Source organism: Nematolebias whitei, chromosome 6 (assembly GCF_014905685.2).
Source record: "Nematolebias whitei isolate Nwh7 chromosome 6, NemWhi1, whole genome shotgun sequence".
In the NCBI taxonomy this organism is placed as follows: Eukaryota; Metazoa; Chordata; class Actinopteri; order Cyprinodontiformes; family Rivulidae; genus Nematolebias; species Nematolebias whitei.
Genome location: NC_056503.1, coordinates 34651656 through 34676414, shown reverse-complemented (window position 1 = coordinate 34676414; position 24759 = coordinate 34651656). Strand labels below are relative to the sequence as shown.

The 24759-nt window shown below is 38.8% G+C and overlaps 3 protein-coding genes across 3 annotated transcripts in view; all 3 read left to right on the top strand.

Moving 5' to 3' along the window:
* The first annotated feature begins 1552 nt into the window (after positions 1-1552).
* On the top strand, positions 1553-5144 carry LOC119410670 (extracellular calcium-sensing receptor-like). Its single transcript, XM_037677555.1, has 8 exons — positions 1553-1674; positions 1977-2271; positions 2365-2654; positions 2771-3066; positions 3424-3620; positions 3709-3930; positions 4032-4155; positions 4246-5144. Exons 1-8 carry the CDS (start codon positions 1568-1570, stop codon positions 5142-5144), a joined length of 2430 nt encoding a protein of 809 aa, XP_037533483.1. The 5' UTR covers positions 1553-1567.
* A 6316-nt stretch (positions 5145-11460) lies between these two features.
* LOC119410677 (extracellular calcium-sensing receptor-like) lies at positions 11461-15026 on the top strand. The gene is made up of 8 exons (XM_037677562.1): positions 11461-11582; positions 11884-12178; positions 12273-12562; positions 12679-12974; positions 13308-13504; positions 13589-13810; positions 13914-14037; positions 14128-15026. The coding sequence occupies exons 1-8, from the start codon at positions 11476-11478 to the stop codon at positions 15024-15026; spliced, it is 2430 nt and encodes an 809-aa protein (XP_037533490.1). The 5' UTR covers positions 11461-11475.
* Positions 15027-21224: 6198 nt separating this feature from the next.
* LOC119410918 (extracellular calcium-sensing receptor-like) overlaps positions 21225-24759 on the top strand; it is a 9143-nt gene continuing 5608 nt past the window's right edge. The window contains exons 1-7 of the mRNA XM_037677840.1: positions 21225-21500; positions 21613-21902; positions 22257-22552; positions 23335-23537; positions 23631-23852; positions 23936-24059; positions 24186-24755. Of these exons, the coding sequence (XP_037533768.1) occupies positions 21240-21500; positions 21613-21902; positions 22257-22552; positions 23335-23537; positions 23631-23852; positions 23936-24059; positions 24186-24755 (1966 nt within the window). The 5' untranslated portion in view covers positions 21225-21239. The remainder of the gene's footprint in view (positions 21501-21612; positions 21903-22256; positions 22553-23334; positions 23538-23630; positions 23853-23935; positions 24060-24185; positions 24756-24759) is intronic.

Sequence of the window (24759 nt, the reverse complement as noted above, 5' to 3'; positions counted from 1 at the left end):
TGTGTCGAAGCTCGACAGCGCTCAGACTGAATTTGTGGAGCTGCTGCAGGGAGCTGGAGCAGCTGTTATCAGGACTGCGGACTTGCTAGCAACACACATGAAGGGTAAATAATCTTGGAGAAGCTGTGAGCTCAACTTTTGGCGTAAAGGATCAATTCGGCTGTTTTGGAGTTCCATCAGAGGAAAATATACCAGCAAGACTTTAAAAGGCAGAAAACAGCAATTTACGAGTTCTGCTTGACCCAAACTGTGGCATTGATGTTAGACTTATCTCAACTACTCCTGGCATGTTTTGAAAAAAACAAAGATGCTTTGTTTGTCTCCTCACCACTCCTTTCCCCAAAGCGGTGAACATGTGACAGAACCTCAACCGAGCTGATGATGAATTACACCTCTTATCTGGACATTGGCTGGGGGGTGGCTGCTGCGACTTTCCCTTAAAAATTCAGTGTCTTCACTGCCCTATATGTACAGGTATAATGTCAATTTATGTTGCTTTGCTGTGGTAGGTTTTTTTTTGATGCCTCAAGTTGTGCTCTGTCTAGGACACGGCGTGAGAGATCTTTCTTTATACCATCTCTCCTCATGTTTTCTTCCCTTTACTCATCTAAGCAAAATATTATTCTGAATAAGAATAAGAAGGCTGCACTTTTTTTATAGTTGCAGCTTCGTGCACTCAGCCCATCTTTTGGATGACTGTACGTACATGTTCTCGTTGTATCTCGGCGCAATGCCAATAAAGTTTATTCTGATTCTGATTATAGGTAAGCACTAAACCAATGTATGTATTTTTTTGAGTGTGTACAACAACTAACGTGTGTAACATTTTTACTGTGGTGATAAATATAGAAATATTCAAATTTAACATTTAATCTGTCATTAAAATAACATGTTTGCGCAGGTAAAGATAAGTGAGCAATGTAAATTGAAATTATTTGATACAGCAATGTTTTTGTTTGCAGTTAAGACGAGTTAAACTAACTTCAGTAAGGGGGATGTGGTGTAATCCATTGAATTACATGTTACCACTAGAGGGCAACACATGCCTGGGGAATATGTTGTGACTCATGTAGAGTGAGACTGTACAGTAACAGAGGAAAAATAAAATGTCTGATGCTGACCGGAGGCTGCGACATTTATTTGTATAAGAAACCAACATGACAAGAGAGAGATAGAGGGCAAAAAATATAAACTCAGCATCTTGAATTTTATTAGATAAGAAAAGTAAAAGACAAAGTATAAATGATGGATACAATGAAGAATCACAGGTTGAATGCATCTTATGTCTGGGGAAAAATCACGTGACTAGGAGGTACATAAACTAAAAAATTCACATGAACATTCAATTACAGACAGTAGAGATATGGAGCTCATATCTCTCTACATTGGTCTGAGAATAACAGCAAGTTTGTTGGAGCTGATGTTAATTGTTGTCTTGGGTGGGTCTCTGGATGATCTGAAACAGGGGATTGAGCCTATAGAGGTTCTGTCTACCGCTGGTGTCAGTACTGAGGATTCATCAGTTAAATGCACCCTTCAGAGTACTCCTCGTTTGCCTGCATTCTCAATGGATGGTGACTTTGTTATTGGAGGTGTTTTTACATTTCACTACAACATTTACACTGTGATTTATCAGTACACCACCAAGCCTGAGTCCTTAAAATGCACAGGGAGGTTAGTACAAGGAAAGCATTATGGAAAGAAATGTTAAGATATGATTTTTTTTAATAGAACATGTGTAATTTGCTAAAAAAATGTTTGTGATAAGGAAAAGTTATGCTATTTTATTTTATTTACTGTTAGAAAGACTCTGGGCATAACATTCTTTTGTGTTTATAACTGCAAATGTTAAATATAACTTTTGCAGTTCATATTTAAATATTCATTGTAATCTTTTTTGTTCTATTTTAGGATTTATGCTTTTGTTTCACTTTTAATAGTTTTAAAAATTTATTTAACTGATTGATTCTGTGCAGCCTTATTGTCCCACAACTGCATTTCTCTCGCACAATGATCTTTGCCCTTGAGGAGATAAACAACAGCACAGAGCTACTGCCAGGCATCAAACTTGGATATCATATCTATGACTCATGTGCTTCAGTGCCTGTGGCTGTGCATGTGGCCTTTCAGCTGTCAAATGGCCACGACCCATTGTTTTACAAAGACGACAACTGTTCTCAATCTGGTGTTGTGACGGCTGTAGTTGGAGAATCTGGATCAACACCATCTATTAGCATTTCACGAATCATTGGATCCTTTCTTATTCCTCAAGTAAATTAGTGTTTTTTTATAAATACAATTATGAAATCTACCTGCTATATTTGAATATTTTTCATTAAAGCTATGTTATTGATCTTGCTCTAGGTGAGCCACTCTGCCTCTTGTGCCTGCTTGTCAGATAAGAAGCAGTTTCCCACTTTTTTCAGAACAATTCCCAGTGATCAGTTCCAAGCTGATGCTCTTGCCAAGCTGGTGAAACACTTTGGCTGGACTTGGATAGGTGCTGTCCACTCTGACTCAGATTATGGAAATTATGGTATGGCATCTTTTCTTGCTGCAGCTCAGAGAGAGGGGATCTGTGTGGAGTACTCTGAATCCTTCTATTGGACTGACCCTCAAAGCAAGATCCAAAGAGTGGCAGATGTTATCCGCAGGTTAAAATTAATTATTTATGTAAAATATTATATATGTTTGTACACAACTATATGTCATAAATCAGAATGGAAAATCTTGCATTGTATTACTGAAATGCTGTTTATTGTCCCTCCAGGTCAACAGCAAAGGTTGTTGTTGCATTTATGGATACTACAGAAATGAGGCTCCTTTTAGAAGAGCTGGCTCGTGAGCCTCTACCACTCCGTCAGTGGATAGGAAGTGAGGGCTGGATCACAGACCCAGAGTTGATGGACTTTGCTTTCTGTGCTGGGGCCATTGGAGTGGCGTTGGAACAATTTCTTATACCAGGACTGACAGATTTTCTGTTGGATCTCTCTCCTACTGAAGTTGCTGCCTCCTCTGTGCTCACTGAGTTCTGGGAGGATGCATTCAACTGTACATTGATAAAACGTAAGCCTTAAAAAAAATATATATATATATATACATTTCTTCTTATTCCCATCACATAATGACTAGCTACTATACCTTTACAAACATCACTGTCATTTACTGGCCTGAAATTTCCACCTATTAATTGCTCAAAAACACGGCATTTTTTAAAACTCATTGTCAGAGCAATCAACTATGTATTACAAAAAGTTTCTTCAAGCCTCAAGGTGACAATAAAATCACATAAATCAGTTTGAAGTTTCAGTTGTCTGTTTATGAATATGTATAAACCTACATCTATCTGTTGGTAACAGCTGGGATGTGTGAATTTATTATTTAGGTAGCAAATATGTTACCTCTGTCTTTCTGTATTTATAGAAGCTGGTTCACACAAGAGACTATGCAATGGAACTGAAAACATGAAAATGCTCGAAAACTCATTCAGTGAGTTAAGAAACACTAACATGGTGTACAAGGCTGTTTATGCAATTGCTCACGCTATTCACAATGCAGTGTGTCAGAAAACAAATGTCACCACCCAGTGTGATAAACACTTCAGACTGGAGTCCAAACAGGTGAGAATAAAACAATTCTCTTTTTTTCTGTGATTACATAGCTTTACAACATATTTTCTTATTTAAATTTCTTTTAAAAATTCTATAGGTTTTATCAGAACTGAAAAAAGTCAACTTTTCCCGAAATGGCTATCCTGTATCATTTGATGCTAATGGAGATCCGGTGGCTTTTTATGAACTGATCAACTGGCAGAAGAGTGAGAGTGGAGATATAGAAGTGGTGTCAGTAGGATACTATGATGCATCACTGCCAAAAGGCCAGGAATTTCGTATAAACAGGGAAATAACCTGGCTGGAGGATGACACACAAGTACTAATAAAAATGACAAGGGTTTATGTGAACTGCATACAAAAACACACTAAAAAACAGCAACAACACCAAATAAAATATTTTGTTTTTTTCTATGACAGGTTCCAGTGTCAGTGTGCTCCGAGAGTTGTTCTCCAGGAACCCGAAAAGTGTTGCAGAAAGGAAAACCCATCTGCTGCTATGATTGTATACCATGTCCTGAAGGAGAGATCAGTAATACAACAGGTAAAACCAAAAATTGTGTTATTAACTTTATGGTTGCTTCATTGTTTCATCATTCAATTTGCACTAATACATCTTTCTGATCAATTTTAGATTCTTCTGATTGTGTCCAATGTCCAAGAGAATTCTGGCCTAATGTAGAAAGAGATGCTTGTTTTCCCAAACCTGTAGAGTTTCTGTCCTTTGATGAAGTCCTGTCAGTCATTCTAGCAGCATTATCTGTTACTGGGGCCTGTCTGGCCATCATAACAGGAATTATTTTCTTTTGTCACAGAACAACTCCAGTTGTCAGAGCCAACAACTCTGAGCTGAGCTTCCTGCTGCTCTTCTCTCTGACTCTGTGTTTTTTATGTTCATTAACTTTCATTGGAGCTCCCTCTGAGTGGTCCTGCATGCTGCGACACACAGCTTTTGGTATCACCTTTGTTCTCTGTATCTCCTGTGTTCTTGGTAAAACTGTAGTAGTTCTAATGGCCTTCAAAGCTACACTTCCAGGTAGTAATGTCATGAAATGGTTTGGGCCTCCACAACAAAGAATGACAGTAGTGTTTCTTACATTTATTCAAGTTTTAATTTGTACTGTTTGGTTGGTACTCAGCCCTCCATTCCCTGTAAAAAATCTAAGCACATACAAGGAGAAGATCATCCTGGAATGTGCATTAGGCTCTGCTGTTGGCTTCTGGGCTGTGCTCGGGTACATTGGACTGCTGGCTGTTTTTTGCTTTGTGTTAGCTGTTCTAGCTCGGAAACTACCTGATAATTTTAATGAAGCCAAGCTGATAACCTTCAGCATGCTGATCTTCTGTGCAGTGTGGATCACCTTCATCCCAGCATACGTCAGCTCTCCTGGGAAATTTACTGTGGCTGTGGAGATATTTGCCATACTGGCCTCCAGTTTTGGACTGATACTGTGTATATTTGCTCCAAAGTGTTTCATCATAATTTTTCAGCCAGAAAAGAACTCCAAAAAATATTTAATGAACAAAAATTAATTGTAAGCTTTCAGAGTTTTGAAAACTACATTAAAACCTTACATCAGCAATAATACTTTATCAACTTACATTTTTGTGGGGAATGTTCTGCAATTTTTTTAGTGCTTGAAGTCCTTATATGCAAGTGAACATCAGCTTTTCTTTTCATTTCTTTTTTGTGGCATGGATCCCAAGTCAAACTGTTTTCTTTTGTCTTTGTTGAGTTTATATTTAGATAAGATATTTTATTCAAATACATATACATTTATATATACAAAGTATATATATATATATATATATAATATATTCCTTTAATGTTTCGTAATGCTATCCAAATTAGTTTGTAGATCCTCTTAGGGATGCACCGATCCACATTTTATTAACTTCCGATCCTGATACCTAAATATGGATATTGGCCGATACTGATCCATTTCCGATATCATCATCTTTTTTTATTTTATATAAGGCTGTAATAATCTCCTCTCAAGTACAATTTGTACAAATAGATGCATGCATGTCCAAAAAGGCAACTTGAGTTAATATCCTGATGCATGCTCAATAATCCAGGTAGAAAAATCTAAAAAGGTTAAATCTGGTCCTCTGGACATTCAAAAAAACAAAACAAAGCAAATCAACAAAAAAAATGTAGAAACGTTTCGTCTCTCATCTCTCGGATGAGAGACGAAACCTTTCTATCTTATTTCAAGATACTCAAAGCACTTTACACTACAATCTGTGCCCTCATTTACCCATTCATACAGCACTCTACTATAGCTCTACAAATCTAATTGAACAAATCATTCTAAAGTGACTAATCAGTGCTTTAGACCACATTCATACACTGATGGGACACACATCGGAGGCTATGAGGGGTTCAGTGTCTTGCCCAGGGACACTTCGACATGTGACTGCTGGTGGATTCGAACCCCCAACTCTCACATTGGAGGACGACTGCTCTAACCACTCAGCCACAGCCACCCCATTAGTGGTCTTCCAGCAGACCCCGAGCAGCCAGGACCCCAGGCCGGCTAGGCGGCGGTCTGTAGTAAGCGTAGTGTTAATGCTAAGCTCCAGTTCACCATTGACCCATTCACATTTCTAATCAATTTTCCTTACTTACACACCTGCTGAGAAGCAGACCCTGGTTATTGGCAACTCCATAGTCTAAAATGTGGCTTTAGGAACTCCAGCGACCTTAGTTAAAATGCATTCCAGGGGCCGAAGTGGACGACATTGAATACTATCTGAAACTGCTGACTAAGGCTCAGGCTAAATTCAGTAAGATTGTTATTCACGTCAGCAGAATTGACACCCAGTTAAGCCAATCAAAGGTCACTATAATGATTGTTGCTTTGATGTGTAACTTCGCAAAAACTATGTATGACTTCAGTTTTCTTTGGTCCCCTCCCCAACCTGACCAGGGACAACATGTTTAGTCGTATGTTGTCATTCAACCACTGGCTGTCCAGTTGACCTGAAAACAATGTGGGCTACATAGAAAACTGGAGAGCTTTGAGGGGAAAACCTGGTCTGATGCAGAGAGATGGATTCTATCCCACTTTGGTTGGAACTGCTTTTCTTTCTAGAAATTTGAGGAAAAATTGGGAATTATTCAGCTCTGATTTCACCTTGCTCTCTCAGCCATCTTCCTGCCTGATATCTACACATAGAGGCTGAACCAATCTATAACTCGTTAGGACAAATTCTTCTTACTGGTGATCAAGGTGCCTTCAATATTAGAAACAGAAGTCCAATTTCAATGAGTTGACAAGTTTCCAAGTTAGACTTCCGTTGGATTCATTTCATTTTGTTAGTTTCCGTTAAACTTGCCCCATCATTGCATAATAGACCAAAGTTTTTAATTTGTCTCAAAGTTACCCTGCATTATCCATATTTATATTTATGTTGTTCCTTTTCAATATTATATTTTCACTAAGACATTTTGCTGTCACTTGTTATATTCACATATGCCAAGAAATGTCACAAAAATAGTGCCAAACACAAATTCAGTGTGTGAATGAAATTATAATATCAGAGTCAGAGTCAGAGTCAGTCAGAGTCAGAGTTTCTTTATTGTCATTCGCACCTCATGTGGTACATGTGGTGGAGCGAAATTATGTACACGGGGTCCCAGTTACTTCCGACAATAAAATGTATAAGAAAAACAGTAATAACATCTAAGATATGAACTAAGAAAAACATCAACTATTAACTAATATTACTAATATTACTATCAACTAATATTACTCCGAAGAGAAGAATTTATGATTTTGGGGTGATTTATTGAGACTGATAATATAAAATTATAAATTAGAGAGTTATACTGTATTTTCTTCCCTCTTCTATGAAGGTGATGCTCCAGGTTGATAAGCTGTGAATTAGTAATATCTCACATATTATCTATTCTACTGTCTACCCATACATCACCAACCCCTGAGGCAGAAACAATGACTTTCGGCTAAATTGGGCAGTGCCTGTCCTGTCCTCTCCACATGGTGCATCCTGGTCTGATTGGCCAGCAAAACCCTGGAAAGACGAGTGAACTCGCGCAAACTGACCTGGTAATGAGCAGAAACCTGGTGACATGAATGCAACTTTGGGTCTGGGTCTGCTGGATATGCTTATGCAACCTGATGAATCATTTCCTAAATTACTTGATCTGGTCATATTAAATAACTTCTATCAACCAAATTCCAAAGTAAACTATTTATCAAATAGTTAAATTGTGTCTAAATTTGTGCACATATAAAAACCAAAATAATTACTGCTCAAAGAATTAACTGTGTCCTAGATTAAAGAGAATTAATCCTTGTCTGATTACCATTTACTGTAGATGGTTCATTATCTCCAAATTATTAACCTTTATTATTTTTGTTGTTCAATTTGTTTATTATTGTTGATGATTCTTTGTTCGATTAATCCATCTATCCATCCCATCTACTATCTTTACCTGCGTCTTCCTTTTTGGGTCACATGGGTCACTGGTGCCCATGTCCAGCAGTCACTGTGCAAGAAGCAGGTTACAACTTGGACTGGTCTCCAGTACATCACAGGGACACATAGAGACAAACGAGACAAACAACCATTCACTCTCACTCATACCTATGGACAATTTAGAGTTGCAAGTTAGTCTAACATGTATGTTTTTGGTCTGTGCAAGGAAACCAGAATACCCGTAGAAAACCCATACTTCGTGGAGAGAACATGCAAACTCCATCCAGAAAGGTGCCTGGCTGGGATTTGATACGATAACCTTCTCGCTGAGCAATAACATCTATACTATCTGAGCCACCCTGCCACCTATGAATTGTTTAATCAATTGAAAAAGAGTAGCACCTCAGCTTAGTCTAATGTAGTTTGAATGTCATAAGTAGAATACACTTTATTTATGAAGATAGAACTGTGGGCCAAGTAGTTGCATGTGGGTCCAAAAAATCTGACCCGACCTGGCCCTAGCCCGCAGCCATCATTTCCGAACCCCACCCAATCGGACAAATTAACAGTAATTACAGAATTACAGGTCCAGCCCCCGGACATTTTTAATTAAGCTTTGACTGCTTATATAGTTATTAACGGTCAGCGGATGCGTGCGGCTGAGTAACGGGGGCAAATGATTGAAGCTGAGGGGGTGTTTGTCCTTTCATGGCCATCAAAGCGCATTAAATGCTTCCCCTGTTTCTGCTTGCAGTGGACCCTAATCTGACATGTTGGAGGGGGTGGTTGAGTGGTTAGAGCAGTCGTCCTCCAATGCATGAGCTGGCTGGAAATTCGATTCCATCAGTGGTCACATGCCCAAGTGTCGCTGGGCAAGACACTGAACCCTTCATTACCTCCATTGTGTGTCCCATCGGTGTATGAATGTGATAAAGCACTGATTATTCTTTGTATATGTATAGTAGAGTGCTGTATGAATGGGTAAATGAGGCACAGGTTGTAGTGTAAAGTACTTTGAGTATCTTGATAAGATAGAAAAGCGATATATAACGGCTGTCCATTTACCATATATATACAGATAATGTATATTTTATGATTGAATATATAAAGTACATTTTATTATATATATATATATACATATATATATATATATATATATATATATATATATATATGTGTTTATATATATATATATATATTTATATAGATATGTGTGTGTGTGTGTGTGGTTTTGTTTCAAGTTACATTGTGAAGACCAACTCTCCTTATGGGGAAAAAAGCCTGTTCCCCATAAGGAGAAGTCTCGTGAGTTAGGGGTTAGGCTTAGGACTAAGGTATGAATTGGGGAAGGTTTAGGATGTAGTGGACTAGGCCCATGTCAAAAACTAAGTCTAAGGTCAAAAATCTTGACCTTAAGAACCTTGTGGGACAGGAACTGTCATTTCATTGATTTGAATCCAGAAATGCAGGTTCACCCATCCTGAGACTTTCTCTCTTGAAGATTCATGTGAAAGAACACTCTCTTTTTTATTATCATTACTGTTTTACAAATGTTGATAATCAAAATGTCTTAGTTCAAACCATTTTAGATGTTGCAGTGAACTAATCAATTTTATTAACTGTGTAATGATTTTTTCTCATGCAAAGTTAGAATTCATGTTGAAAGCTGTTACAGAGTAATTATGCCTTTTCTGATTTCTGCTTTTGAATGAGCAAGTGTAAGTTGGTCCAAGGTTGGAGTCAAACGCAGAACAAGTTGTTAGAACGAACTGTCATGTTTTTAGAATCCTCTCAGACATAAATATAGAGGTTTTTGCACCTGTTTCTGAAACGCGCCAAAACAAAACTCTCTCTGTCTGTGAGAACATTGATTTTACATTTCTGATCTTTCCATAACAATTCTTGCTGTCTTCTAACCTCTTACGTCACAAAACACACCCCGTCTGGTTGTTTCTGACCAATGGGATTACTCCCAAAAGTGAACCGGGAGAGAGATCTTTAAAATGTCGGTACTTCCTGGTCTACTCAGGTTCTGTTGGGTTCAGTTCGAAGCTCTGGAGAAGTTCTGGGATGGTGCTAGAACAGTTCTGGGACAGTTCTGTTCGGTTAAGCCCAGTTCTGGGAGAAGGGATGATCCTGACATGACAACAGAGCTCTTCCGAGTTCCATGGGATTATAATATTTTCACTCGCCACTACTTCTGACGATTCACAGCATCCTAAGGAGACGCTGGACAGGTAGCGTTAACGGAGCTCCATATCTGCTGATTACCTTCAGAAAGGTAACGAGTCAAGTTTCCTACCAAGCGTACCGGGGAGAGCTGGGTTCTGACGGAGAGTGTCAATTCTGGTGAACACTTCCCCTCCCATACCATCTTTACTCCCTCTAAACTTCTTTCCCATCTTTAAACTTTCTATCAAGTAGAAATTCTTCCAGATATTTAGAAATGTCTGTGTAAAGTGCTCATCCACATCCGTGTGGGTAAAAGATCATAATTGTACAGTTTCATAAATGTCTGTGGTGAAGCAACGGAAAAATCATGGCCGTATGATTTTTCCTGATTGATTGCTTATGTTGTTATTTTCATAATTTGCCAAATTAATGTAAATGTTTGATGTTAAACTTTGATTCTGTAAATAAATGACCGCATTCATTTTGATGGGTCAAATATAAATGACGTCTCACGTTTGCATTTCCTTAAATTCAATGCACGTTTTATTCAGTCCAGAAAAATGAGGAATCCGTGTTAATCGATGAATATATCTGAGCATCTGTTCATCTACAAGGATAAGAACAATCAGAATTCTGATGTGTGTGTGTGAGTGTGTGTGTGTGTGTTTGTGTGTGTGTGTGTGTGTGTGTGTGTGAAAGAGTAAGAGAGAGAGAGAGAGAGAGAGAGAGAGAGAGAGAGAGAGAGAGAGAAAGAGAGAGAGAGAGAGAGAGAGAGAGAGAGAGAGAGAGAGAGAGAGAGAGAGAGAGATAGAGAGAGAGAGAGAGAGAGAGAGAGAGAGAGAGAGAGAGAGAGAGAGCAAAAAAGATACACTCAGAATCTTGAATTTTTTTAGATAAGAAAAGTAAAAAGACAAAGTATAAATGATGGACAAAATGAAGAATCACAGGTTGAATGCATCTTATGTCTGGGGAAAAATCACGTGACTAGGAGGTACATAAACTAAAAAATTCACATGAACACTCAATTACAGACTGTAGAGATATGGAGCTCATATCTCTCTTCATTGGTCTGAGAATAACAGCGAGTTTGTTGGAGCTGATGTTAATTGTTGTCTTGGGTGGGTCTCTGGATGATCTGAAACAGGGGATTGAGCCTATAGAGGTTCTGTCTACTGCTGGTGTCAGTACTGAGGATTCATCAGTTAAATGCACCCTTCAGAGTACTCCTCGTTTGCCTGCATTCTCAATGGATGGTGACTTTGTTATTGGAGGTGTTTTTACATTTCACTACAACATTTACACTGTGATTTATCAGTACACCACCAAGCCTGAGTCCTTAAAATGCACAGGGAGGTTAGTACAAGGAAAGCATTATGGAAAGAAATGTTAAGATATGATGTTTTTAACAGAAAATGTGTAATTTGTTGCAAAAAATGTTTGCGATTAGGAAAAGTTATTCTATTTTATTTTATTTACTGTTAGAACAACTCTGTACAGTCTTTTGTGTTTATAACTGCAAATGTTAAAAATAAGTTTTGCAGTTCATATTTAAATATTCATTCGTAATCTGCTTTTTTGTTCTATTTTAGAATTTATGCTTTTGTTTCACTTATAAATTGTTTTGGTATTTATTTAACTGATTTTTTCTGTGCAGCCTTATTATCCCACAACTGCATTTCTCTCGCACAATGATCTTTGCCCTCGAGGAGATAAACAACAGCACAGAGTTGCTGCCAGGCATCAAACTTGGATATCATATCTATGACTCATGTGCTTCAGTGCCTGTGGCTGTGCATGTGGCCTTTCAGCTGTCAAATGGCCACGACCCATTGTTTTACAAAGACGACAACTGTTCTCAATCTGGTGTTGTGACGGCTGTAGTTGGAGAATCTGGATCAACACCATCTATTAGCATTTCGCGAATCATTGGATCCTTTCTTATTCCTCAAGTAAATTACTGTTTTTTTATTGACTAAAATTATGAAATCTACCTGCTATATTTGAATATTTTTCATTAAAGCTATGTTATTGTTCTTGCTCTAGGTGAGCCACTCTGCCTCTTGTGCCTGCCTGTCAGATAAGAAGCAGTTTCCCACTTTTTTCAGAACAATTCCCAGTGATCAGTTCCAAGCTGATGCTCTTGCCAAGCTGGTGAAACACTTTGGCTGGACTTGGATAGGTGCTGTCCGCTCTGACTCAGATTATGGAAATTATGGTATGGCATCTTTTCTTGCTGCAGCTCAGAGAGAGGGGATCTGTGTGGAGTACTCTGAATCCTTCTATTGGACTGACCCTCAAAGCAAGATCCAAAGAGTGGCAGATGTTATCCGCAGGTTAAAATTCATTATTTATGTAACATATTATATATGTTTGTACACAACTATATGTCAAAAATCAGAATGGAAAATCTTGCATTGTATTACTGAAATGCTGTTTATTGTCCCTCCAGGTCAACAGCAAAGGTTGTTGTTGCATTTATGGATACTACAGAAATGAGGCTCCTTTTAGAGGAGCTGGCTCGTGAGCCTATACCACTCCGTCAGTGGATAGGAAGTGAGGGCTGGATCACAGACCCAGAGTTGATGGACTTTGCTTTCTGTGCTGGAGCCATTGGAGTAGCTTTGGAACAATTTCTTATACCAGGACTGACATATTTTCTGCTGGATCTCTCTCCTACTGAAGTTGCTGCCTCCTCTGTGCTCACTGAGTTCTGGGAGGATGCATTCAACTGTACATTGACAAAAGGTAAGCCTTTTTGTTAAGTTTATTTCTTCTTATTCCCATCACATAATGACCACCCACTATGCCTTCACAAAAATCACTGTCATTTGTTCACCTGATATTTCAACCTAGCAATTGCTCAAAAACACGGCATTCTCATTGTCAGAGCAATCAACTATATATCACATGTTTCTTCAAGCCTCAAGGTGACAATAAAATCACATGAATCAGTTTGAAGTTTCAGTTGTCTGTTTATGAATATGTATAAACCTACAACTATCTGTAGGTAACATCTGGGATGTGTGAATTTATTATTTATGTAGTAAATATGCTACCTCTGTCTTTCTGTATTTATAGAAGCTGGTTCACACAAGAGACTATGCAATGGAACTGAAAACATGAAAATGCTCAAAAACTCATACACTGAATTAACAATTACTAACCTAGTGTACAAGGCTGTTTATGCAATTGCTCACGCTATTCACAATGCAGTGTGTCAGAAAACAAATGTCACCACCCAGTGTGATAAACACTTCAGACTGGAGTCCAAACAGGTCAGGCAAAAAATTATTTTTTCTGGGATAATATATCATTAAAACCTCTTTTCTTCTTTAATTTTCTTTAAAAAATTTTTTTAGGTTTTATCAGAACTGAAAAAAGTCAACTTTTCCCGAAATGGCTATCCTGTATCATTTGATGTTAATGGAGATCCGGTGGCTTTTTATGAACTGGTCAACTGGCAGAAGAGTGAGAGTGGAGATATAGAAGTGGTGTCAGTAGGATACTATGATGCATCACTGCCAAAAGGCCAGGAATTTCGTATAAACGGCGGAATAAACTGGCTGGAGGATGACACACACGTACTAATCAAAATCACAAGGGTTTATGTGAACAGCATACAAAAACAAACACACTAAAAAACAGCAATAACAAAAATAATTATTATCTTTGTTTCTATAATAGGTTCCAGTGTCAGTGTGCTCCAAGAGTTGTTCTCCAGGAACTCGGAAAGTGTTGCAGAAAGGAAAACCCATCTGTTGCTATGATTGTATACCATGTCCTGAAGGAGAGATCAGTAATACAACAGGTAAAACAAAATTTAGTATTTTTAACTTTATGTTTGCTTCATTGTTTCAAGATTTAATTTGCACTAATAAATCTTTCTGATCAATTTTAGATTCTCCCAATTGTGTCCAATGTCCACGAGAATTTTGGCCTAATGTAGAAAGAGATGCTTGTTTTCCCAAACCTGTAGAGTTTCTGTCCTTTGATGAAGTCCTGTCAGTCATTCTGGCAGCATTATCTGTTACTGGGGCCTGTCTGGCCATCATAACAGGAGTTATTTTCTTTTGTCACAGAACAACTCCAGTTGTCAGAGCCAACAACTCTGAGCTGAGCTTCCTGCTGCTCTTCTCTCTGACTCTGTGTTTTTTATGTTCATTAACTTTCATTGGAGCTCCCTCTGAGTGGTCCTGCATGCTGAGGCACACAGCTTTTGGTATCACCTTTGTTCTCTGTATCTCCTGTGTTCTTGGTAAAACTCTAGTAGTTCTAATGGCCTTCAAAGCTACACTTCCAGGTAGTAATGTCATGAAATGGTTTGGGCCTCCACAACAAAGAATGACAGTAGTGTTTCTTACATTTATTCAAGTTTTAATTTGTACTGTTTGGTTGGTACTCAGCCCTCCATTCCCTGTAAAAAATCTGACGACATACAAGGAGAAGATCATCCTGGAATGTGCATTAGGCTCTGCTGTTGGCTTCTGGGCTGTGCTCGGATACATTGGCCTGTTGGCTGTTTTTTGCTTTGTGTTAGCTGTTCTAGCTCGAAAACTACCTGATAATTTTAATGAAGCCAAGCTGATAACCTTCAGCATGCTGATCTTCTGTGCAGTGTGGATCACCTTCATCCCAGCATACGTCAGCTCTCCTGGAAAGTTTACTGTGGCTGTGGAGATATTTGCTATTCTGGCCTCCAGTTTTGGACTGATACTCTGTGTATTTGCTCCAAAGTGTTTCATCATAATTTTTCAGCCAGAAAAGAACTCCAAAAGACATTTGATGAACAAAAATTAATTGTAAGCTTTCACAGTTTTGAAAACAACATTAAAAGCTCTCATCTGCAATAATACTTTACCAATTTACATTTTTTTGGGGAATTTTCTGCATTTTTTTAGTGATGGGATTCTTTATAGTTAAGGGAACATCAGCTTTTCCTTTCTTTTTTTTTTTTTTTTGCGGCATGGAATCCAATTCAAACTGTTTCCTTTGTCTTTTTTGAGTTTATATATATATTTTTCCTTTAATGTTCTGTAATGCTATCCAAATTAATTTTATAGCTTCTCTGACAATTTCCAATATTCTCTACATCCATCCATCCATTATCTTTTATCCACTTCTTCCATTTTGGGTCACATGGTTCACCAGTGTCCAGCAATCACTGTGCTAGTTGCGGGGTACACCCTGGACAGGTTTCCAGTCCATCACAGGGACACATAAAGGCAAACAAAACAAACACCATTCACTCTCTCACACACACCTAGGGACAATTTAGAGCTACAAATCAGCCTAATATGCATGTTTTTGGTCTGTGGGATGAAACCAGAGTACCCGGAGAAAACCCATGCATGCACGGAGAGAACATGCATACTCCACCCAGAGAGGACCCTGGACCAGGATTTGAACCAGGGACCTGCTCCCTGAGAGGTGGTAGTTCTACCAGTTGCGCCAACATGCTGCCATTTACTCTACATAATAAATAAAATCTTTGAATTTAAAACCACAACAACTATTTTGTATTGGTTCATTTCATTATAATTCAATTTTTGAAAATAGCATTTTGCATGTAGAAAGGAAACCCATCCATCCATTATCTTTACCCGCTTATTCCATTTTGGGTCACGTGTAGAAAGTAAATGGTTAATTATAATTAAATCTTTATTTCTGAGGACTTGAAGATGTTCACAGTACAGCACATTGTGTCACTTCCTGTTTTCTCTGCTGGAAGCTAGAGTAATGTGTTTGCTTGAGGAATCTTTTTTTTTTTTTTTCTAGATTTATCTGTCTTTTGCATAGTTCTACTTTACAGGAGCCACTGAGACTAGCTCCCATTAGTGGTCCTCCAGCAGACCCCGAGCAGCCAGGACCCCAGACCGGCTAGGCGACGGTCTGGAGTAAGCGTAGTGTTAATGCTAAGCCCCAGTTCACCATTGACCCATTCACATTTCTAATCAATTTTCCTTACTCACACACCTGCTGAGAAGCAGACCCTGGTTATTGGCAACTCCATAGTCCATAATGTGGCTTTAGGGACTCCAGCGACCTTAGTTAAAATGCATTCCAGGGGCCGAATTGGACGACATTGAATACTATCTGAAACTGCTGACTAAGGCTCAGGCTAAATTCAGTAAGATTGTTATTCATGTCAGCAGAATTGACACCCAGTTAAGCCAATCAAAGGTCACTATAATGATTGTTGCTTTGATGTGTAACTTCGCAAAAAGTATGTATGACTTCATAGTTTTCTTTGGTCCCCTCCCCAACCTGACCAGGGACAACATGTTTAGTCATATGTTGTCAATCAACCACTGGCTGTCCAGATGACCTGAAAACAATGTGGGCTACATAAAAAACTGGAGAGCTTTTTGGGGAAAATTCGGTCTGATGCAGAGATATAGATTTCATCTCACTTTGGTTGGAGCTGCTCTTCTTTCTAGAACTCTGAGGAAAAATAGAACTCTGAGGAAAAATTTGGAATTATTCAGCTCCGATGTCACCTTGCTATCACAGCCATCGTCCTGCCTGATATCTACACATAGAGGCTGAACAAATCTACAACTCCTTAGGACGGATACTTCTTACTGGTGATCAGGGTGCCTTCAATATTAGAAACAGAAGTCCAATTTCAATGAGTTGACAAGTTTCCAAGTTAGACTTCCGTTGGATTCATTTCATTTTGTTAGTTTCTGTTAAACTTGCCCCTCATTGCATAATATACCAAAGTTTTTAATTTGTCTCAAAGTTACCCTGCGTTATCCATATTTATCAGAATCAGAAGAATCAGAATCAGAATAAACTTTATTGGAATTGCACCGAGGTACAACGTGAATATGTAGGTACAGTCGTCTGAAAGATGGGCAGAGTGCACGAAGCTGCAACTGTAGAAAGCGCGGCCATTTTATCCTTATCAGATAATAATCTTAGATAGAAAAAGGGGTAGAAACATGAGGGTAGATAGTGGTATTACAAAAAAAGATCTTTCACATCTTGTCTATCAGGACACGATTTGAGACATCAAAAAACTCTACCAGCAAGCACAATTAAAACATGATTACATTTGCATTTGACATCAAGGTGTTGAGATTTGTCCATGAGCGTTTTTTCAGATCAGCCACAGTTTCTGAAGATGTTGTTCCAGCCAGCAGTTCTGATAAGCTTGCACAGAACGTTCTCGGGGGGTGGTGGTGGGGTGGGGGGGGGGGGGGGGGGGATAGATGAAGCTTTTGTCCTTGGGTACTCATGTCCCAGGATAAATTGATAGTTGGCCTGTCTCCGAGGCCGTCGGGAGTCAGATTTAGATAAGCTTGATTCTTGTTTTTTCTTCAGGCAGACAGATAACTTTTTTCTTCAGCCTTGAGTCCATCTGGGTGTTCTGGTTCCGAAAATGCCTAATTGTGGGGTTCCATTCCACTGATCCATGCTATGAGTCTCCTTCAAGGTCGAACCCACCACGCTGACGAGTCCCAGAAGCCGCAGGTGGCCTGCGATTCTCATAAATCGCCTCCACCTTATGGTTAAGCTCGTAAACCAGACGATTCAAAGTTCCCACAGCGTGGACCAGACCTTCACACTGACTTGGAAGCTTTACCATGGCCAGGGGAGGAAAAAACAGAAGCAGCCACCTCAATGAGAGCCTGGGAGGAAAAAAAAAATATTATAGTTTATATTGTTCCTTTTCAAAATTATATTTTCACTAAGACATATTTTGCTGTCACTTGTTATATTCATATATGTCAATAAACATCACAAAAATAGTGCCAAACACAAATTAAGTGTGTGTAAATGTAATTATGATATTACTTCGAAGAGAATAATCATGGTTTTGGGGTGATTTATTGAGACTGATAATATTATAAATCCGTGCTTTATAGTTCCTTCCCTCTTCTGTGAGGGTGATACCTCAAGGTTGATAAGATGTGAATTAGTAATAACTCACATATTATACATTCTATTGTTTCCCCCTACATCACCAACCCGAGGAAGAAACAATGGTTTTCGGCTAAATTGGGCAGTGCCTGTCCTGTCCTCTCCACATGGTGCATCCTGGTCTGATTGGCCAGCAAAACCCCGGAAAGACGAGTGAACTCGTGCAAACTGACCCGGTAATGAGCAGAAACCTGGTGACATGAATGCGACTTTGGGTCTGGGTCTGCTGGTTATGCTTACGCAACCTGATCAATCATTTCCTAAATGACTTGATCTGGTCACATTAAATAACTTCTATCAACCAAATTCCAAAGTAAACTATTTATCAAATAGTTAAACTTTGTCTAAATTTGTGCACATATAAAAATCAAAATAATTCCTGCTCAAAGAAATACAAAGTAATTGTGCCCTAGATAAAAGATAATTAATCCTTGTCTGAATATCATTTAGATTTTTCATTTTCCATCCATCCATCCATTATTTTTTACCCGCTTCTTCCATTTTGGGTCACAGGGGTCGCCGGTGCCCATGTCCAGCAATCATTGTGCAAGGGGCGGGGTACACCCTGGATGGGTCACAAGTCCATCACAGGGACACATAGAGACAACTGAGACAAACAACCATTCACTCTCTAACTCACACCTATGGACAATTTAGAGTCGCAAGTTAATTTAACATGCATGTTTTTGGTCTGTGCGAGAAAATCAGAGTACCTGTAGAAAACCCTTACATCATGGAGAGAACATGTATGCTCCACCAATAAAGGCACCTGGCTGGGATTTGATCTGGTACCCTTTTCGCTGAGTGGTAACATCTCTACCAACTGAGCCACCCTTGTCACGTATGAGTTGTTTAATCGATCGAAAAAGAGTAGTACCTCAGCTTAGCCTTGTTAAGACGGGAGTTGGCTGCGGGCCACCGGACCCGGAAACCAGCCTCCAGCCCACGTCTCTCCTTCCGACTCGAATCTCCCTCAGAAGTGGCAACTCACAATATCAATAAATCAAGGAAAAATCAATTAAGTTTTACCAAATGTATTAAAATCAAGGCAGGAAAAGTCGACAGTTTACAGCGCTGGTCTCTCCAGTCTGTGACATGTTCACAAACCCGGAAGAGCCCCCATGTCCCATGTCATTACTCACATCTTCTGTCCTGCTCTTCTACAAAAGAGATATGGGGTTTAACGAACCTGGACTTACTGAGAACCCTGAACATTTATACTATATATTTTGGCATGATTAAGTTTAGCTTATTGATCAAGCCCACCACAGCAGCCCAAGATATGTATGTGCCACAAAGGGGGAAAAAAAAGCCCACCACTGTCTTAGGACTTAGGACTGTCTATCAAAGAAAATGAGCAAGTTTTGCTCAATCATACAAAAGACAGTGTTACAGTTTAGCAGTAGCAGAGACACTAGCAGAGACACTGCACAGCTGCAGATAGAAAATCTTTGCAGAGAATGGTGAAGGCTGCACATAAGTCTGTTAGAGTCAGCCTCCCCACCATCGCAGACATCTACTCCTCGAGATGCAGGAAGAGGGCCACCTGCATCATGAAGGACCCCACTCACCCAGCACACTTTTTGTCCCGCTCCCCTCAGGAAGGAGGTTAAGGAGCATTAAGTGTGGAATCACTAGACTGAGGAACAGCTTCTACCCTGAAGTTGTTAGACTCATGAATATCTAACCAGGATAATCACTGAAAAACCACATCATGTTGCTGCTGATCTGTTTCATGTTGATGTGTTCATTCGTGCTCATCTGCTCACACAGACTCATGTTCGTGCTGCTGTTCGGTGTATTGTATTCATGCTATTAGTGCTTAGTGTATTTTTAGTTAATGTTTTTCTTATTTCATATCTTAGATGTTATTACTGTTTTTCTTTTACATTTTATTGCTGGATGTAACTGGGACCCTGTGTACACAATTTTGTTCCACCACATGTACCACATGTGGTGCAAATGACAAATAAAGGAACACTGACACTCTGACTCTGATTAAAGACCTGATCTTAAATGATGAGTCATTAATAATGATAATAATAATAATTAAAAAAAATAACTGTGAGGCCATCGGTTTTTTTTCTTCTAATGAAGAATAAAAAGAGGTATATAAATCAGAACAAACACACACACAAACTAAGACTCTTGAGAAATGGAGATCAGGTCCATGTTTAGAAGCCTGAGAATGGCAGTGAGTTTGTTGATGTCAGTTGTTCTGTGTGGGTCTCTGGATGGCCTAGAACAAAATATTACACTTGCAGAAGCTCAGACTGGTGCCAGAGTTATCACTGAAGCTTCATCAATGAAATGTACTCTCTGGACCACCGCTTGTCAACCTGTTTTCTCAGTGCATGGAGATTTAATCATTGGAGGCATTTTTTCCATTCACTACAAATTGCTCACTGTGACTAATAACTACACAACCAAGCCTGAGCCTCTAAGATGCACAGGGAGGTTAGTAAGAGGAAGAAATGATATTAATTATAAATATTTTGTGTGTGTTTAGTATTTCATTGTTTCTTTTTGTGTTTATGCTTTTTTGTTTTTATTCCTGACATTTAACACAGGGTGATCTGATTTAGTATTTCATTGTTTCAGATTGTGTTTTTATGTTTTTATTCCTGATGCTGTAATTATATCTTTTTTTTAATTATTATTTGATGCTGTGATCTTTTTGTTAAGCACTTTTGGTAACTGTTTGAAATGTGCTTTATAAATAAATCTTGACTTGGTGACTTTATAGCAGCAAACACTGGAGTTTCTATTAAAAAGAAAATCTTAAAATTGTAGTTATATTGAATTTTGTACTGATATTTTATTTTACTTTTTAATTTAAATTTTGTCATTAGGGCCAAATAGAATTTACATTAGTCTAAATTGAATTGCAAAATAAACAAATTTTATGTACCAGTTTTAAACTTTCTTGTTTTTGTGCCCATCTCTGTGTATTTACTTATTTTCTCCATTTGCTGATTTGTCTCAAAGTTTTATTATTTTCTATCTAAATGAGCTCTCTAAACCAGCCCTCAACTCATTGATTTGTGTAGCCTTCTTGCCCCACAACTGCATTTCTCTCGCACAATGATCTTTGCCCTCGAGGAGATAAACAACAGCACAGAACTCCTGCCGGGCATCAGACTTGGATACCAGATCTATGACTCGTGTGCTTCAGTGCCTGTGGCTGTGCACATAGCATTTCATCTGTCAAATGGCCACGATCATATTTTTTACAAAGACAGTAATTGTTCCCAATCTGGTGTTGTGATGGCAGCTGTGGGTGAGACTGGATCAACGCCATCCATCAGCATGTCACGCATCTTTGGGCCCTTTCATTTTCCTCAAGTAAATTATTTGAATTTGTTACAAATTAAACTGTAAAAACGTACCTACTGATTTGAAAAGTTTGTTCTTTGTCTGTTGAAGCTACATTGTTCTTTTTTTTTAATCATTCTAGGTGAGCCATTCTGCCTCTTGTGCCTGCCTTTCTAATAAGCAGCAGTATCCAACATTTTTCAGAACAATTCCCAGTGATCAGTTCCAAGCTGATGCTCTGGCCAAACTGGTGAAACACTTTGGCTGGACTTGGATAGGTGCTGTCCGCTCCGACTCAGATTATGGAAATAACGGAATGGCATCTTTTCTTGCTGCAGCAAAGAAAGATGGAATCTGTGTGGAGTACTCTGAATCCTTTGATAAGACCAACTCCCATAGGAAGATCCAGAAAGTGGCAGATGTAATCCGCAGGTTTTCTAATTTTCTGACTTTGCTATTCAAGGTTGAAGGTTCTTTATTGTCATTCACATCACATGTGGCACATGAGGTGGAACACAGGCATCAGATTGTTGTCCTATTGTTGTTATTGTTTGCAACACAAAACATATCTAAAAGTATTTAGTCTTCAGTTAGTTTAAATAATAATTATCCAATAAAAAACTTTCAATATGTTTTTTTTAATATATATTAAAGTAAAGTCAAGATACATTAAACACCACCAGTTATGGTTTTATGTGCTTTTCTTTAATGTAGCCCACATAAAACATGCATATCAAGTATTTAGTTTTGGTTAGTATAACTTAATGCTTCTTTTTGTCTCTTTAGTTCAACAGCAATGGTTGTTGTGGCATTTATAGATAGTTCAGATATGAGGGTCTTGTTGGAGGAACTGGCTCGAAACCCTCCTCCACCTCGTCAGTGGATCGGAAGTGAAGGCTGGATAACTGACTCGTTCTTTACGAGTTACAGCTTCTGTGAAGGGTCCATTGGAGTTGCCATTCAGCAATCATTTATTCCAGGTCTAAGAGATTTCCTGCTGGATCTCTCTCCCACTGAAGTAGCTGCCTCCTCAGTGCTCACTGAGTTCTGGGAGGATGCATTTAACTGCACATTGACAAAAAGTGAGAAAAATGTATGGATTTTTTTTTCTATTGTTCTTTGCTTTCCTTCCACTTATTTTGTTCCTATCAGTTTCTGATATGGCAAATTTGCAATTATAAATTTAATTATCATTGAATAAACAGTGGGGCAGAACGGTGGCGCAACTGGTAGAGCTGCTGCCCCTCAGCGAGCAGGTCCTTGGTTCGAACCCTGGTCCAGGAGCCTTTCTGGGTGGAGTTTGCATGTTCTCTCCGTGCATGCGTGGGTTTTCTCCGGGTACTCCGGTTTCCTCCCACAGACCAAAAACATGCATGTTAGGCTGATTGGTAACTCTAAATTGTCCCTAGGTGTGAGTGAGAGAGTGAATGGTTGTTTGTCGTCTCGTTTGTCTCTATGTGGCCCTGTGATGGACCTGTGACCCGTCCAGGGTGTACCCCGCCCCTTGCACAGTGATTGCTGGACATGGGCACCGGTGACCCCCGTGACCCAAAATGGAATAAGCGGGTAAAGAAAATGGATGGATGGATGGAGGAATAAACTGTGATTTTATTCTATTTACAACTGCACAGAAAATGTCCATAAAATATTGAGAGTTGCTACATTTTTGAAAAATCGTACAATTCTCAGTTTTGGATTTACAAAGTAAATATAACATGTCGCCAATATCAGATCAGTGTTTCAATAGTGCATTTAGCGTTATGAGCAAACCTACATCTCTCTGTACATGGAATGAGAATTATTATTGCAGTTTACCTCTGAAAGAAAAAAACATTCTGTTTATGTCTTTGTGTGTCTTTAGAAGCCATTTCAAACAGGAGAATGTGCGATGGAACTGAAGACATAAAAACTCTCAAAAACTCGTACACCAATATATTCCAGTTAAGAATGACAAACATGGTGTACAAGGCTGTTTATGCAATAGCTCATGCCATTCACAACGCATTGTGTCAGAGAACAAATCTCACCATTCAGTGTGATAAAAATATCAGACTGGAGTCCAAACAGGTCAGAAAAAAAAAATAAAAATCTGTGATCATATAGCTTTAAAACCTATTTTGAATGAGCAATTGTTTACTTTAAATTTCTTAAAATAAATAGGTTTTATCACAACTGAAAAAAGTAAACTTTTCCCAAAATGGTTATCCTGTGTCATTTGATGCTAATGGGGATCCAGTGGCTTTTTATGAACTCGTCAACTGGCAGAAGAGCGAGAGAGGAGTTATTGAAGTGGTAGCAGTTGGATACTATGATGCATCACTGCCAAAAGGACAGGAGTTTCAAATCAACAAAAACATAACCTGGGTGCAGGGAGAAACACAAGTAAACAAGCAACTGACAGTGATTAGGCAATAAAGGCTTAAATGCTTCATATAAAAAAAGAGTTGTATATGTGTTTGTGACAGGTTCCAGTGTCAGTGTGCTCTGAGAGTTGTCCTCCAGGAACACATAAAGTGTTGCAGAAAGGAAAACCCATCTGCTGCTATGATTGTATACCATGTCCTGAAGGAGAGATCAGTAATATGACAGGTAACATCAAATGTTTTGCATGTATAATTCCATTTCTTGTATTATATATTACTTTAAAACTTTGTTATTCGGTGCACATAATTTATTACTAGACAGCTAATAGTCTGATTTGAACTACATTTTCAGATTCACCTGATTGCTTGCCATGTCCCAGTGAATACTGGCCTAAAGCAGAAAACGATTATTGTTTCCCCAAACCTGTGGAATTCCTGTCTTTTGATGAAGTCCTGTCAATCATTCTGGCTGCTTTCTCTATAATGGGGACCTGTCTGGCCGTCATAACAGCAGTTATTTTCTTTCATACCAGAACAACTCCAATTGTCAGAGCCAACAACTCTGAGCTGAGCTTCCTGCTGCTCTTCTCTCTGACTCTATGTTTTTTATGTTCATTAACTTTCATTGGAGCTCCCTCTAAAAGGTCCTGCATGCTGCGACACACAGCTTTTGGTATCATTTTTGTTCTCTGCATTTCCTGTGTTCTTGGGAAAACTGTGGTGGTTTTAATGGCCTTCAAAGCTACACTTCCTGGTAGTAATGTCATGAAATGGTTTGGGCCTCCACAACAAAGACTGACTGTTGTGTCTCTCACATTAATCCAAGTTTTGATATGTACAGTTTGGTTGATTCTTAGTCCTCCTTTTCCAATGAAAAATCTGACTACATACAAGGAGAAGATCATCCTGGAATGTGCATTAGGCTC

Bases quoted from the DNA above. Each gene is read 5' to 3' on its own strand.
- LOC119410677 (XM_037677562.1), top strand. From the start codon at position 11,476: ATGGATGGTGACTTTGTTATTGGAGGTGTTTTTACATTTCACTACAAC. The intron at 12,179-12,272 runs GTAAATTACTGT...TTCTTGCTCTAG, and splicing joins GATCCTTTCTTATTCCTCAA to GTGAGCCACTCTGCCTCTTG. The intron at 13,505-13,588 runs GTCAGGCAAAAA...AAATTTTTTTAG, and splicing joins TCAGACTGGAGTCCAAACAG to GTTTTATCAGAACTGAAAAA.
- LOC119410670 (XM_037677555.1), top strand. From the start codon at position 1,568: ATGGATGGTGACTTTGTTATTGGAGGTGTTTTTACATTTCACTACAAC. The intron at 2,655-2,770 runs GTTAAAATTAAT...TTGTCCCTCCAG, and splicing joins GTGGCAGATGTTATCCGCAG to GTCAACAGCAAAGGTTGTTG. The intron at 3,621-3,708 runs GTGAGAATAAAA...AAAATTCTATAG, and splicing joins TCAGACTGGAGTCCAAACAG to GTTTTATCAGAACTGAAAAA.